General features: G+C 41.0%; 1 protein-coding gene across 1 annotated transcript; it reads right to left on the bottom strand.

Annotated features, from left to right (window-relative positions):
• Positions 1 to 207: 207 nt before the first annotated feature.
• Positions 208 to 7807, bottom strand: skor1b (SKI family transcriptional corepressor 1b). The gene is made up of 8 exons (XM_049575146.1): positions 7596 to 7807; positions 5434 to 7169; positions 4975 to 5068; positions 4764 to 4868; positions 4574 to 4633; positions 4044 to 4118; positions 1607 to 1681; positions 208 to 877 (listed from the first exon to the last, which is right to left on the bottom strand). Exons 2-8 carry the CDS (start codon positions 7150 to 7152, stop codon positions 780 to 782), a joined length of 2226 nt encoding a protein of 741 aa, XP_049431103.1. The 5' UTR covers positions 7153 to 7169; positions 7596 to 7807; the 3' UTR covers positions 208 to 779.
• Positions 7808 to 12347: the final 4540 nt, after the last annotated feature.

The following is a 12347-nucleotide window of genomic DNA, read 5'->3' as shown; positions in this document are numbered from 1 at the left end:
AGTAATCACATGAAGGTGAAAGTTGCACATAAATTCAAAGACTGAAATTCACTGCTAAAGATAAATGTCTAAAACTAAAAGAGAACTATTTTTGACAACACTGAGAGCAAGAACATGTATTTCTTTTAATAAAATTGTTTATTCATTAGCGATGAAAACAAATATTACATGAACAAATAGGCTACTCTTAATAGAATATGTCGCTACTTACATGTTCGCGGGTGTGTACTAATGTAGCCTACTAACTTCTGTGTTTTGTAAGTCTTCAGAAACAAACAATAGGCATGGTTTGACCGCTACAAATCATTATATTGTAGGCCTATTTCAATGCACAAGCTTTTTTTAATGGTAAGTCCCATCATCTGTTTAAAGTGCATAACACCCAAAGGAAGCTGTTGGCCTACAAAGAAGAACACAGCAAAAGTAGTAGGCTAACTCACAATACTGAGAGGATAAGGAGCAATGAATTGGCTAGTCAAAGCTGCTATTATTGACAACGCAAAAATAAGGAAATAACAACCTATAACTATTACAAGATACATACATTGTCATTGCACTTTGCCACAAATAATATCAATGGTATCATTTCAGTAAAACAAATTACACTGTATGCCAGGTGGTTACATAAATGCTGAGGGTGGAGATACACATTTTAAAATATTACAAGTACAAGTTCATTCAACTTGATTCCTCGGAGATTTTTTTAAATATATTTTGACAGAAGCTGTAGATGTGTCCTTTAGTTTTTTTTCTGTCATATAAATGTGTTGTGATGTGACTCAGGGTGGGAGCAGAGGAGATTTGAAGGTGCAGGATCCGCTGCAGTGGCGAGGAGTCAACATCTTACACGAGAAATGGTGTAAAGCGTCGTGAGCTTCTATGAAGAAGGAGATAAAACAATCAATAGTGTACGTGCACGTGAGGGTATATCGATCTTATTGAGCTTTATATTAAGGTGCAACACATAATATATGCATTTGCATCAGGCATGTTTGAGGTACACTCAATAATAGGATTAATTGAGTCGAGGCAATGCTGCAAAAAAGAGGTGTTGAATGTGTGATAGTTAATTGTCTCTATGAGCCTATGGGTGCAGGAATATAATCATCATCATCACCCAGGCTGCTTTTACAACAATTACTTTTAATTTCTGCTAAACTGCATAACAAGTTTCTCTTTTTTGGTGCAGCTCGTTGCATAAAGCTTCTAAAACCGGATGACATAAAGACGCAGATGCTCACTAACCCTAGGTATAAAATCTCAAAAACAAATGTCATGTTTTATTTGTCATTTCCACTCGGCCTGTATGTTATAGGTCCATGTCTTTATTTAATTAACATGTGGAAATGAACAGTTTGATCACAACTTAAGTGTGAGAAAATCCAGCAAGTGTTAAGTGCAAGTGATTCACGTGAATATAACAGGGCACTTTGCGTATCAAAACAGTAACTGAGAGCCCACAGACAGCCCACGCAGATCCCTGGTATCCTGTATACACAGAGCATTTTGAGCATATAGGCTGTCATCAATCACGTCGGCAAACACGCCACAGTAAATCTGTAAATCCCCGCTGCTGTATCCGCTGCCTCTGCTTTATTTCTCTCACCTCTGACGATGTGGAGCTGCTGAACCATCTCCTCCCTATAGGAAAGCTCCCTCTTCATCTGATCCTGAAAATTATCTGAGGAACAAATGGCAGGCACAGATTCGAGTCAGTGATGTGGTGGGTGAGCCCCCATTTAAACCAAAAAAACAAACAAACATACAAATAAAGCAAACAAACACCACGACAATCAATAAAAACCTAATTTTACGCACACAAAAAGCTTTAATTTAGCCAGTTGGACCCCGAAAATACTGCAAATTATACACGTTTGCTGGTCTGACATTTGTTTTAAATATTCACATTAACATATAAAAAATAACAAAGGGTATATGAGCTTAGTTGGATGAAATCCTCCCTATAAATTCTTAATTTTAGTAGATTGATAACACTGATAACATTACACAGGTCCAGTCCGACGGTTAACCAGCCTCTAGAGGGCGCTACTCTCAAGATAAAGCGACAATCAAGGGACAAACTGCAAGGCTCATAATTGCAGCAAACACTGGTGTGAAAATACTTACATTTATGTTTTATAGTGAAGATTAGAGATTAGCATGGTTAAGATAATTACTTGTAAATAAATAATACTTTGTATAAATTACAGTCTCATCGCTGGGTTTCAGAAAATTTGGATGAACGCAGCTCCAAGAGTTTAAATTATGAAGTGTAAATGGAAAAGCAGTTTGCAAAAGTACTCTGATCCTCTTTTATTTAAGCTAAACTTCCTAATAAAAGTCTAAATATGTTTTTTTGTCAGGACCTTTTTGAGACATATTTGTTGATGTTGTAATCAACATGCTTTCGCCAGTATTATAATTGTGTCTTGTTTGCACACTAAGATTAGACTTTATCATTTAACACACCTCAGTCTCTTCAGAGTGAATCAAGTGGAATAAAAATGTGGAATTAATGTAGAATAAAGGCATTTTCACCAAGTGTCCAATGCTGTCTTGCACCTGATTATGCTCTGTGTAAATCAAATTCCCAATAGTTGGATCCAAATATGCATGTGTAAAGAAAAATGTTCTTGTGTATTCAACTTAAATCCACCACACAGGTTTTCGTAATCACCGGGAACTGATATCACACTGTTAGAAAGTGAGGGAACAATAATATCCAGAACCCCCAAATACATATGAAGTGAATTTATGGATAATTTTTAAATTTCTAAGACATCCCTCTTTGTTTGATATGTGTAAAGTTGCACAAAGGTGACGCAAATCCTTTCAAACAAGTCATATTTGAGATATTTTTGCTGGTAAAATTATCCCATAAACTGTAAGCGTATGATGTTTATTTACACCCCAAACTGATGAATCTGGATTACATGCACTGGCCTAGTAATGTCACCTATTTTACTTAGATTTAGACTTTCTATACCTTTGTACAACATGACGGGGTCCTTTGTTTTTTTTCCTGTCTGTACATCTGAGATTTTAGTTCAGTTAAATGTTACACTAGACTTCTGTTGATTTCTTTTTTTCCACTGCTCTGGTGCAGCAGTTCTGTGCAGTGCATCCAGTCTCCATTTTAATGAGATTCTCAGATGGCTTTTTTAGCAAAACAGAGTGTGAAAGGAGTTGTTTTCAAGCATTTTGGAGAGAAGGTGTTACAGAGTTATTGTCAGGTAAAAATGCTGCAGCGGTCAGAGTGTGAGTGGTGTTTTTGTCCTGCAATTCACCTGAGTTCACCTGCTTCTCCTGGACTCAGATGCATTTTCACATTAAGAATTATGATCTTTACAGCCCCAGTGAGGAGTTTTTTTTAAGTAAAGTCATATAAGCTGTGCATATATAAGTGATGTACTGAATGTATGCATGCAGAAGGAAATTTTTGTCACATATTTAACTGCGTTGCCATTCAGAGAAGCTTAACACCAATTCTGATATTTAGTTAAACTGACATTCTCTTCAGCTATGGCATGAACACCCCCCCTCCCTTTTTTACGTTAACCTTTTTTACATTTGTGTGTCCATATTTACTTCAAACATGTATGTGTGCTCACTGAATCAGGGTTTCTGTAAATTAAACTGAGCCCCAAAATATCTGCACTTCCTTTCCTATTTTCAAAAGATGCATGAATGTTTTTGGACAGAAGGTTAAAATCACATCATTGTTAAAAGGGGTTCTGAAAGCATCTCCTCCCAGGGGGAGTGTGCCCCTGAACCACTTAGTATTTCTGGAAGAATGATGCCCTGTAAAAGAATTTTGCTCCACAGAGAAGAGCACATGCATGCCACAGCTGAGGTGGGTTTTGGTCATGGCATGCCAAGGGTTCATGTTTTGGCCCGAATCACAAAAGTGACAGAAGAGCAACACTTAACATGCACCAGAAAGACTTCTGAGTCTCTCTCTCGCCAATCAACTGATGTGGTGATAAAAACCAAATGAAATAGTGGGTGGGGGGAAAAAAGCACTGTGGCAGAATTTAGCTTACCTTTCAAGTTTTGAAATTCACGTTCCAGCTTTTTCCTCAGCTCAACTTGCTCTAAGAGCTGCTTCTGTAGTTCTTCTAAAAAAAGCAGACAAAAATAGAGGACGTTGGAGGAGGACAGGTACAGCAGGCTTTTGCATCATCTTCCTTCTAGGACAGTTTTCTATTTTTAATGACAGTGATGAGGACACCATCATCATTTACAGTCACTATTCAGAGCAGGTCTTCCTGGGCCTGCAGTAAAAAAAAAAAAGTTGTCTTTATATATATATATATATATATATATATATATATATATATATATATATATATATATATATATATATATATATTTTGGGACACATGAGAAAGAATTTCCCTTAAGGTAAAACATAGAAATAAAAATAACTGGAGGAATTGTCCAATTTTCTTTAAATTCAGTAAAAATGTCTTAATTATTATAAAGTCTAAATTTATAATAATAATGATAATAATGTTTTTAAGAGGCTTATTATCTGCCAATTATTTTATCTAACAGTAAGACATGGTCTTACCTTTTGCCAGACTTTCTATGGCTCTTTGTGTTGGCAGAGCTCTGGCTGGCGCGTCCTCGCCTGAATGCACAGAAAATAAATTATATTTTCCTATCTGCAATAAAGTAGACCCATTTTTTTGTAATTTTTTTAAAAAAAAGTTTTTAACAGAGGAAAATAAATCCTAATCGCTGACCTCGGTGTAACTTACCCTCATCCGGCTCTCGCTGGGTCTCCTCGCTGCTTTGTTCATTAAAAGATTTCGTTTCGATCTCCTCCACTGTAGAAGACGGCTCCTCTTTACTTGCACTCTCATCTTAAGAGAAAATAAATCGATGTAACGTTTACCCCCTTTTCTTTTTTCTTTTCTTTTTTTTCCTTAAAGCGAAATGCTTTTACAAAAGCATAAAAAAATGTCTAACCATTTGTTGTAAGTACTCCAGTCTGGTAATTCGCAGGTCTGAACTGATACGGACTGCTCCTTTGTTGCAGCTCACCCCTCTCCGGTGTGTACACCTAAAGAAAACACAATCACCACTTCTTTGAGCTCTTAAAAATTACAAGAGGCTTTGTAGAATAATTATAAACAATTAAAATAAATTCTAAAAATAATAATTAAAAATATACTTAATGCTGAAGTGTATATATTTTTATTTAAAGGGTTGATTTATATTTTTTCCTAAATGTTGTGAACATGCTGTTTGTTGCTACTGTTACACTGGTTAAACATAAAAGACACATTTCCCCACAATAACACACAGATTTATCTGTTTTAAAAAAATACACACAAGTCAAGGAAAGAAACCCACTTGCAGGAAACTTTTAGAGAAATATTACAGCTTGTATTTATCGCCACTGTTTCTCACTTATAAGTCACTCACTTCAGTGAAAGACGCAGCTATGAGGGTTTCTGATAAGTGCTTGTTCTGCAGTTCTCTGTCAGAGGACTGGGCCACGTGCACGCTCATTTTCTGGGAGTCAACCACACTGCTCTCCTGCAGGCTCTTGGAGTCTGAGTCGTTTGGGGAAACAGTGTGAGCCAAGCCGGGAGGAGTCCGGGGACACACCGAGGACAGAGGCCGGCAGCCCTCCTCCTCCTCTGGTGTTTTATTTGTCTCCACATCCACGTCCGGGTCGCCGTCGCTGTCCACGCAGGGGGACATGGAGCGGTAACTTGAGCTCTCACTTAAAAAATCGGGCGATAAATAGCCGGTGCGACACCCGTTGTACGCGCCTCTGTTGCCGTACAGCTTGGCGATGCAGTCGGCGTCTTTAATGACGGGTCTGAACGCGGAGACGTAGCTGATTTTCCGGGGCGCGAGGGTTATCCCCTCCAGCGGCCTCGCCTCGTCTCCTGACTTGTCGTCTTCGTTACGCGTGGACTGAGTGCTGGAGCACCGGTCGTTTTCAACCATGCTGTCTTTGGATGTGTTGGTGCTGCGGTCGCTGTGCTCAGATATGTCCATGTCAGTCTGTCTGGGGGGACACAGCAGCTCTGGTGGGGGTTTGTGCTGAGTCTGGGGGTACGGAGACATGGGCAGCGCGCCCGCCGCGGGCCAGAACATGGGGAAGGAGTGGTAGGCGCTGTCCTTGGTACCAGGCCACAGGACACCCGGGAGGCCCGCTTTGCTCTGCTCTCCCATCATACTGTCGTCTTTCTTCTGGCACAGGCCGAAAGCTGGGAAGCCGTACGGATGAGGGAAGAGCGGCGGTGGGATCTTCTGCAGCATCCCAAAACCTTTACTGGGCACCGGGATGACCGGGTAGCTGCGTGTGCTCGTCATGCCGCCCCGGTTGTCCTCGCAGCTGAGGATTTTTGCAGGGATCTCGGGTGAGTCTCGGGGACGGTTGTGTGATTTTAAGGAAGATCCATGATCTGACCCGCTGCCTGGCAGCGTCCTCTTGCGACTGCCCCCATTGAACATGGCCTTCACATCTTCCCATGCGTGTTGAATATCTACCGCAGTGCCTTTATCTGATAATTTCAGATGCCGCCTCCAAGAATTAAAATTAGCTGCATCTGGTTGCGTGTACTTGGACTCTGGCGTGCGATGTGAATGAAATATGAATTTATTTGGAGAAAAATACATGTTGCAATAGGAGCACTTGATGCACTTGGCCCTGGAGCTGTTGTATCTGGCCGGGATGAAGTTGCCTCGACTCCCCCACGCGCATTCGTGGGAAACATCAAAAGCAAAATTTTCTGGAAGTTTAGGCGGCGCATGAGCTCCCAGGAACGACTTACAAAGTCTCTCGGCCTCCCGTTTAGTGATCATCCCGCAGCGCCTGGAGGAGATCGGCATCGCACCGGCTCTCCGCAGGATCTCCAGCTGGACAGGGGTGCACTGGACGCAGGTGATCCCCAGCGCCACGCGTCGATTGTGTATCTCGTTATAGCTGTAAGTCTTCAGCAGCGTGTTAGATATCTGTGCAAGGCAAAGTCTCTCCTGGCCATCTATCACCAAAGACACGATCGGTATTCCGTACAGCACCGTCTCCCCGACCTGGTTGGGCTTCAGGTTCTTGGTGCTCGGGTAGGAAAGTTCTTGTTTGGAGCTTGGCGAGGAGCTGGAGTCTCGTCCCGCAGGTATGGAGTCCATCCTTGTAGGCCTGGAGGCTGCGGGGGCGACGTTTGACATTAAAATGTGAGATGTGGTCAAAGTAAAAACAGCTTCAAATAGAGCTTTGTAATAATCATTTAATGGAGGCTGATAGCAGATAGCTCAATCTGATAAAAAGAAAAAGGGTGTGCATGCATTTACAGGCCTTTATCTTTTTTTAAAATAAAGTTGCATGGAGGTGATTTTTTATTTTTAGACTAATCACCAAGAATAAAAACAGACCCTGAATAAGAAATATGATTGTAATATGTCGAATGGCGATTGATATAGTACTTAAAACTCTGTTAACATCACGCCTAAATTCTAAATAAGTCCATCTTATAATTCCAACAAACTGTGCGTAAAAACGTTTTAATAGAAGGACTTAAGTCATGACACAAACACAGACTGCACTACTGTCGAAATCAGTTTCCCAAACTCACCTTCAATGTCCGCGCAGCTCCCCTCCGTCGTGAATGAGAAAGCTGTGATCAAGTGAAAGTCGGAGCGATCACAAGTCTATAGTCTGAGTTGGAGGATGTAAAGGTGTTTGCTTTAGGAGTGGGACGCAGTTGTCCGTGCAGCACCGCCTCCCTCCTGCTCACTGTGCCTCCTCTCTCTCTGCTCCGCTGTCGGTGTGTGCGGATGGTTTGTGTTGCGCCACAAGCAGCAGCAGCAGCAGCAGCAGCGTCCACATGGCAGGCAGACTGTAGTAGGTACAGCCCCCTCTACGACACACACAGCAATCAAGTGACGGCAAAACTTATGGCGAGGCACTCCCACTCACACACACACACACACACACACACAGTCTGCATTAACTATGGATTCATGACCAATGAAGATGGTTTGGAGTGTTTGGTCTTATAGCAGCCTGCAGGTCTGCACATATGGACACAGTGTTGTCTATCATCAAATAATAAAACTAACTAAAGACGTTGTTAAATGCAGCCTATATGTTTAAATACACTCTGAATTATTTAAATGCATTAATCTTTCATTACTCCGCAGCCTATTGTGTCCAACATAATGCATTTAATTAATTCTTTTGCATTTAAAAAAACGCAATGTTCCTGACATTATGCACGGAGGAGGCTGCAGTGGGATTTGGCATTCCGCTAAAAAAACAGCAGGGACCCACCGACACATTGTTGTGTGCATGAAGTCAGGGCCCGCTGGTGAATACGGCGTGCAGGCCTTCAACATGTGCCGAGTTCCCACGGATTCATCGCTTACAAGCTACACCTCGCCTACATGCGTTTTGACAATAAGCAGCTGCTCCAAAGGTCACCGTGTGATCTGCGCTCAGATTTTTTTTTCTCGAGCTGAAAGGAAGAAAAAGGATCAGACAGAGGAACAATGTCTCGCGCCATAAGCGACGGACGTTTAACTTTTTAAAGTCAATAAAGCTTTGGGTGAAGCGTTTTCATCTGGCAGCACGCGCGGCGCCCAGCGCTGATGTAATATTGATGAAGGTAACAGGACACGTTCCTGTTGGTCCTATTGACTTCAGTGGGACTGAGCTAATGACAATTTGTCCATAATTATTCAGTCATTTCGAGAGAGGAAGATGTTTGAAAACAGGCGGCACCCGGCGCGTAATTTGGAAATAATAATAATAATATGTCTGGTTTATTAAAGCAATAATTTGATCCTAAATGCAAAAATATCATCATGGTTTTTTTTGTCACATGGTATTTAAAAATGAAAATGTGAAACCTTTATTTTTTCTTCAGCTGAAATATAATAAATATAATAAAAAATGATTACAAAATGATACTTTTACCATATATATATATATATATATATATATATATATATATATATATATACCGCTGATTTATTTTCCTGTTGGATTAAACATCTTAGATCAATGTCAGAAACATGCAGTAAAATCTAAATATGAAAATGCATTTTGCTTGAGAGCAGAAGTCCATGTCAGTGAACAGACGGTGGTCCCACTTGAGGCGTCTCCTCACGTCAAAAGCGCAAATTCAAATCGAGCAGCCATCTCCTCCATCTGCCTATCCATCGATTATTGAACGGGTATGGCCTGTTACACCTCGACTGTCATCAACACCAACATCTTAATTAAAAGTCATTGTTGCCTTAAGATAAATCCAAAGCTTTATTGACAGTGTGAACAACTCCAACTGGAGTAACCCGAAATGCCTTTTCAACCAAAGAGAGTGCAAATAAACCCTTAAAATTCAGATTCCAACTAAATGCAACATTCACAGACCCACTCAGTGAAGTAGTGTACTATGACTGCCTGCATAAGGAAATGAGAAAAGTAACCCAAAAAGTCAGTGAGGTCATTATCAGGCTTGTGCTTCCTCTACCTTTTTTTGTGCAAGAGAGAACAGCTCATTTAAAAGTGTGTCTGCATTAATCACAGTGCTGCATCAAAGTATGATAATCACCTGAACACTCTATTAAAATAAAAGTGCCAGCCCAGGGGAAATCTTACCTTACTCTTTAATTGTTTTGAGGCTTTGATAGGCTTTTTAATCTAAGATTAATTTATGCATTCTTAAATAACTCTACATATGATTAATAAGCTTGAAAATTAAAAGGAGACTGAAGCAATTATAACAAGTGGTTGGTCATCACCTCATTAGATGGTATTAGAAAGATGCAGTTTGTGTGTGAGTGTGTGTGAGTGTGAGTGTGTGTGTGTGTGTGTGTGTGTGTGTGTGTGTGTGTGTGTGTGTGTGTGAGAGAGAGAGAGAGAGAGAGAGAGGGAGAGAGAGTGTGTGTGTGTGTGTGTTTGCCTGATTGGGTATCACAAAAATTAACAGTGGAAGGGTAAGAGTGGAGCAGAATGTGGAGAGACTGTTTGAAGACAATCACAGGAAAAAGTGCTGCTGGCTAATTATTCTGGATCTTTCTAATCTGCTCTCTATGACTGGATGAGTCACAGTCGTTTATTAGAAACTTGATGTGATACATGACTTATTCCAACTGACCTACTGTCAGTTATGGCTGCACAGATCCCAATCAAGACTGCTGAAATCATTCACCGCTGACCGCAGTGTTGGTCCTGGCTGGATCCTGAGCTGCAAAGACAACAAAAGAGAAAGATCAGCTGTTTGAGAGGCCACCGGAGAGACGCAGTGAAAACAGTGAGACTTGCTAAATGGTTGCTAATGTGTAAACAAGACATCACTCCTCTCCTGCTCTGATGTTTATTTGTCTCCTAAAAGCCCACCCCTGGGTCCTGACCCCCACATCCTCCACCGCTAAACGGAACATTTCTTCTCGCAGGAGGTGGTGTGCAATATATGTGTGTGTGTGTGTGTGGGTGAAGGAGGGGGGGAGTTGGGGGAGTTCATCACTGCATCAAATGAGGCTGAGCGCAGGGACCCTTTTGTCACAGACAGGGACTCATCTGCCAATGGTGAGCTGTGAGGTCCTAGGGGAAGGCAGGAACAAAGGTGCTAAAAGGCTGTGTGACAATGAGGGTGCTCCGAGGAGAGGCTTCAAGTGTAGGACGCAGGCTGCACGGGACAAGCTGTGCCAATCACTCTGCAATTACTTTTTTGTGTCAATCCAGAGGCCTTGTGTGGGCATTCAGAGACGCAAGGACACGAGCAGCCACGGCAAGGCCCGTGTCTCTCTGCGCTCTGCTTCTTACACAGAGCTGACCCTAAGCTCATCAAGGCATACCTACATGTACAGTAAATCACCTGCTCTTCTGTTGGTTTGAATGTTGAAAAAGCTGACAAGAGAACCTCTGCGAATTCAGCCTCTTTTCACTGTGCTCTCCATACCCATCAGAGAGGAGGATTACATTTTACAGGAAGGATTCACAGGTTTATCTCTTAATTCATAGTAATCTGTGTCGTGAAATGCAACGTGGCATATGCCTGAAGTTGTGTTAAATAAGAATTAGACAAAAGAAATACATACAAGATAAAATCAAGATGAAAAAATACAGAAATATAATTAAAAAGTAAGATGTATAGAATATAAATTGTGCAAGGAATGCAAAGGATGTGGAGGCTTTTTCTTCATCTTGTCATGTCTGGAAAAAAAGCATGAAATTGCAGTGAAGGTATTTAACTTTGATCTGAAATCTGGCAAGTCATGTTTACCACCAGGCCTTGGAGATGTGGCTGAAATCTGTATCAGAATAAAAATATTTTTCTGATGGTGATACATAGGTGTGGATATCAGGGGGACGCAGGGGACATGTCCCCCAAAATATCTCAATGTTTAGAACGTCTGCATTTCTTCCCTTCTGCATAAAAGCATGGAGTAGCAGGGGACTTTTATTTTGACAAAATTAAAGCCATTTATACCATAAATAGACACAGGAAAGGCAAAAAAATGGTGCATAAAAATTGTACCAAATTGGCAGGGGACCTCCTTTTTAAATGTGTCCCCTCCCCAGTGTTGAAACCAAACCTACGTCCTTGTGGTGATACACATCATAACATAAAAGTGCATATGAAATTATCAAGATAGATCAGACAAAACTCTTCAAATATGTAAAATAAAAAATCATTCTGTCAAGATTTAAAGTTCAAGACCTTGGAGACAGTAGTTGACAAAGAAAACCTCACCACAAGGTCCACTGTCAACTTATTTAGTTAATTTTTAATTCCACTTTGCCTCCAATTATTAATTATAACAACAGAGGTTTTTAAAAAATAATAACAGGACATAACGCTATGATAATACCGACTCATCACTTAGCCATATCTACAACAAATAAGCACAATAAACGCCTCTGTGCTGCTAATTCACGACTGCTCTTATACTTAATTGTCATTACACCGACTGCCTCGCCATGTTTATTTAGAGGGTTTAACTTTTGTGTATCAACACTGGATGCTACAGTGTAATAAAGAAAGATGCAGGAATTTGTCTATATCCAACCCCGAGCAGTTTCAATGGTGTAATGAGGAGTCAAGTGAGAATGGGAATTATCGTAATGATAACAAAGGTCTATGCACCATAGCTTGGGGCTATATTGTAGGGCATTACCATAAAGATGCGATGTGCTTGTATTGCAGGGTTTTTGTGAGGGAGCAGGCCAAAGAGATAATAACTATTAGTAGATGACAGTGCTTTGTGGGATTCCAGCTGTGGAGCCCAAATTTCCATACAGATAGAATGGCTCTGGGTGGATGATATGCGTGTGTGGGGGAAGGGCTGGGTGACTCAGTGGACTCATCACACACACACAC

This window comes from Epinephelus fuscoguttatus, linkage group LG4 (assembly GCF_011397635.1).
Source record: "Epinephelus fuscoguttatus linkage group LG4, E.fuscoguttatus.final_Chr_v1".
Lineage (NCBI taxonomy): Eukaryota > Metazoa > Chordata > Actinopteri > Perciformes > Serranidae > Epinephelus > Epinephelus fuscoguttatus.
This window is presented reverse-complemented; position numbering and strand designations above follow the sequence as displayed.

Excerpts from the sequence above, each read along its gene's own strand:
- skor1b (XM_049575146.1), bottom strand. The coding sequence starts at position 7,152 with ATGGACTCCATACCTGCGGGACGAGACTCCAGCTCCTCGCCAAGCTCC. Across the intron at positions 4,869-4,974 it reads TGGAGTACTTACAACAAATG|ATGAGAGTGCAAGTAAAGAG; the intron begins GTTAGACATTTT and ends TTTTCTCTTAAG. Across the intron at positions 4,119-4,573 it reads CATAGAAAGTCTGGCAAAAG|AAGAACTACAGAAGCAGCTC; the intron begins GTAAGACCATGT and ends TGCTTTTTTTAG.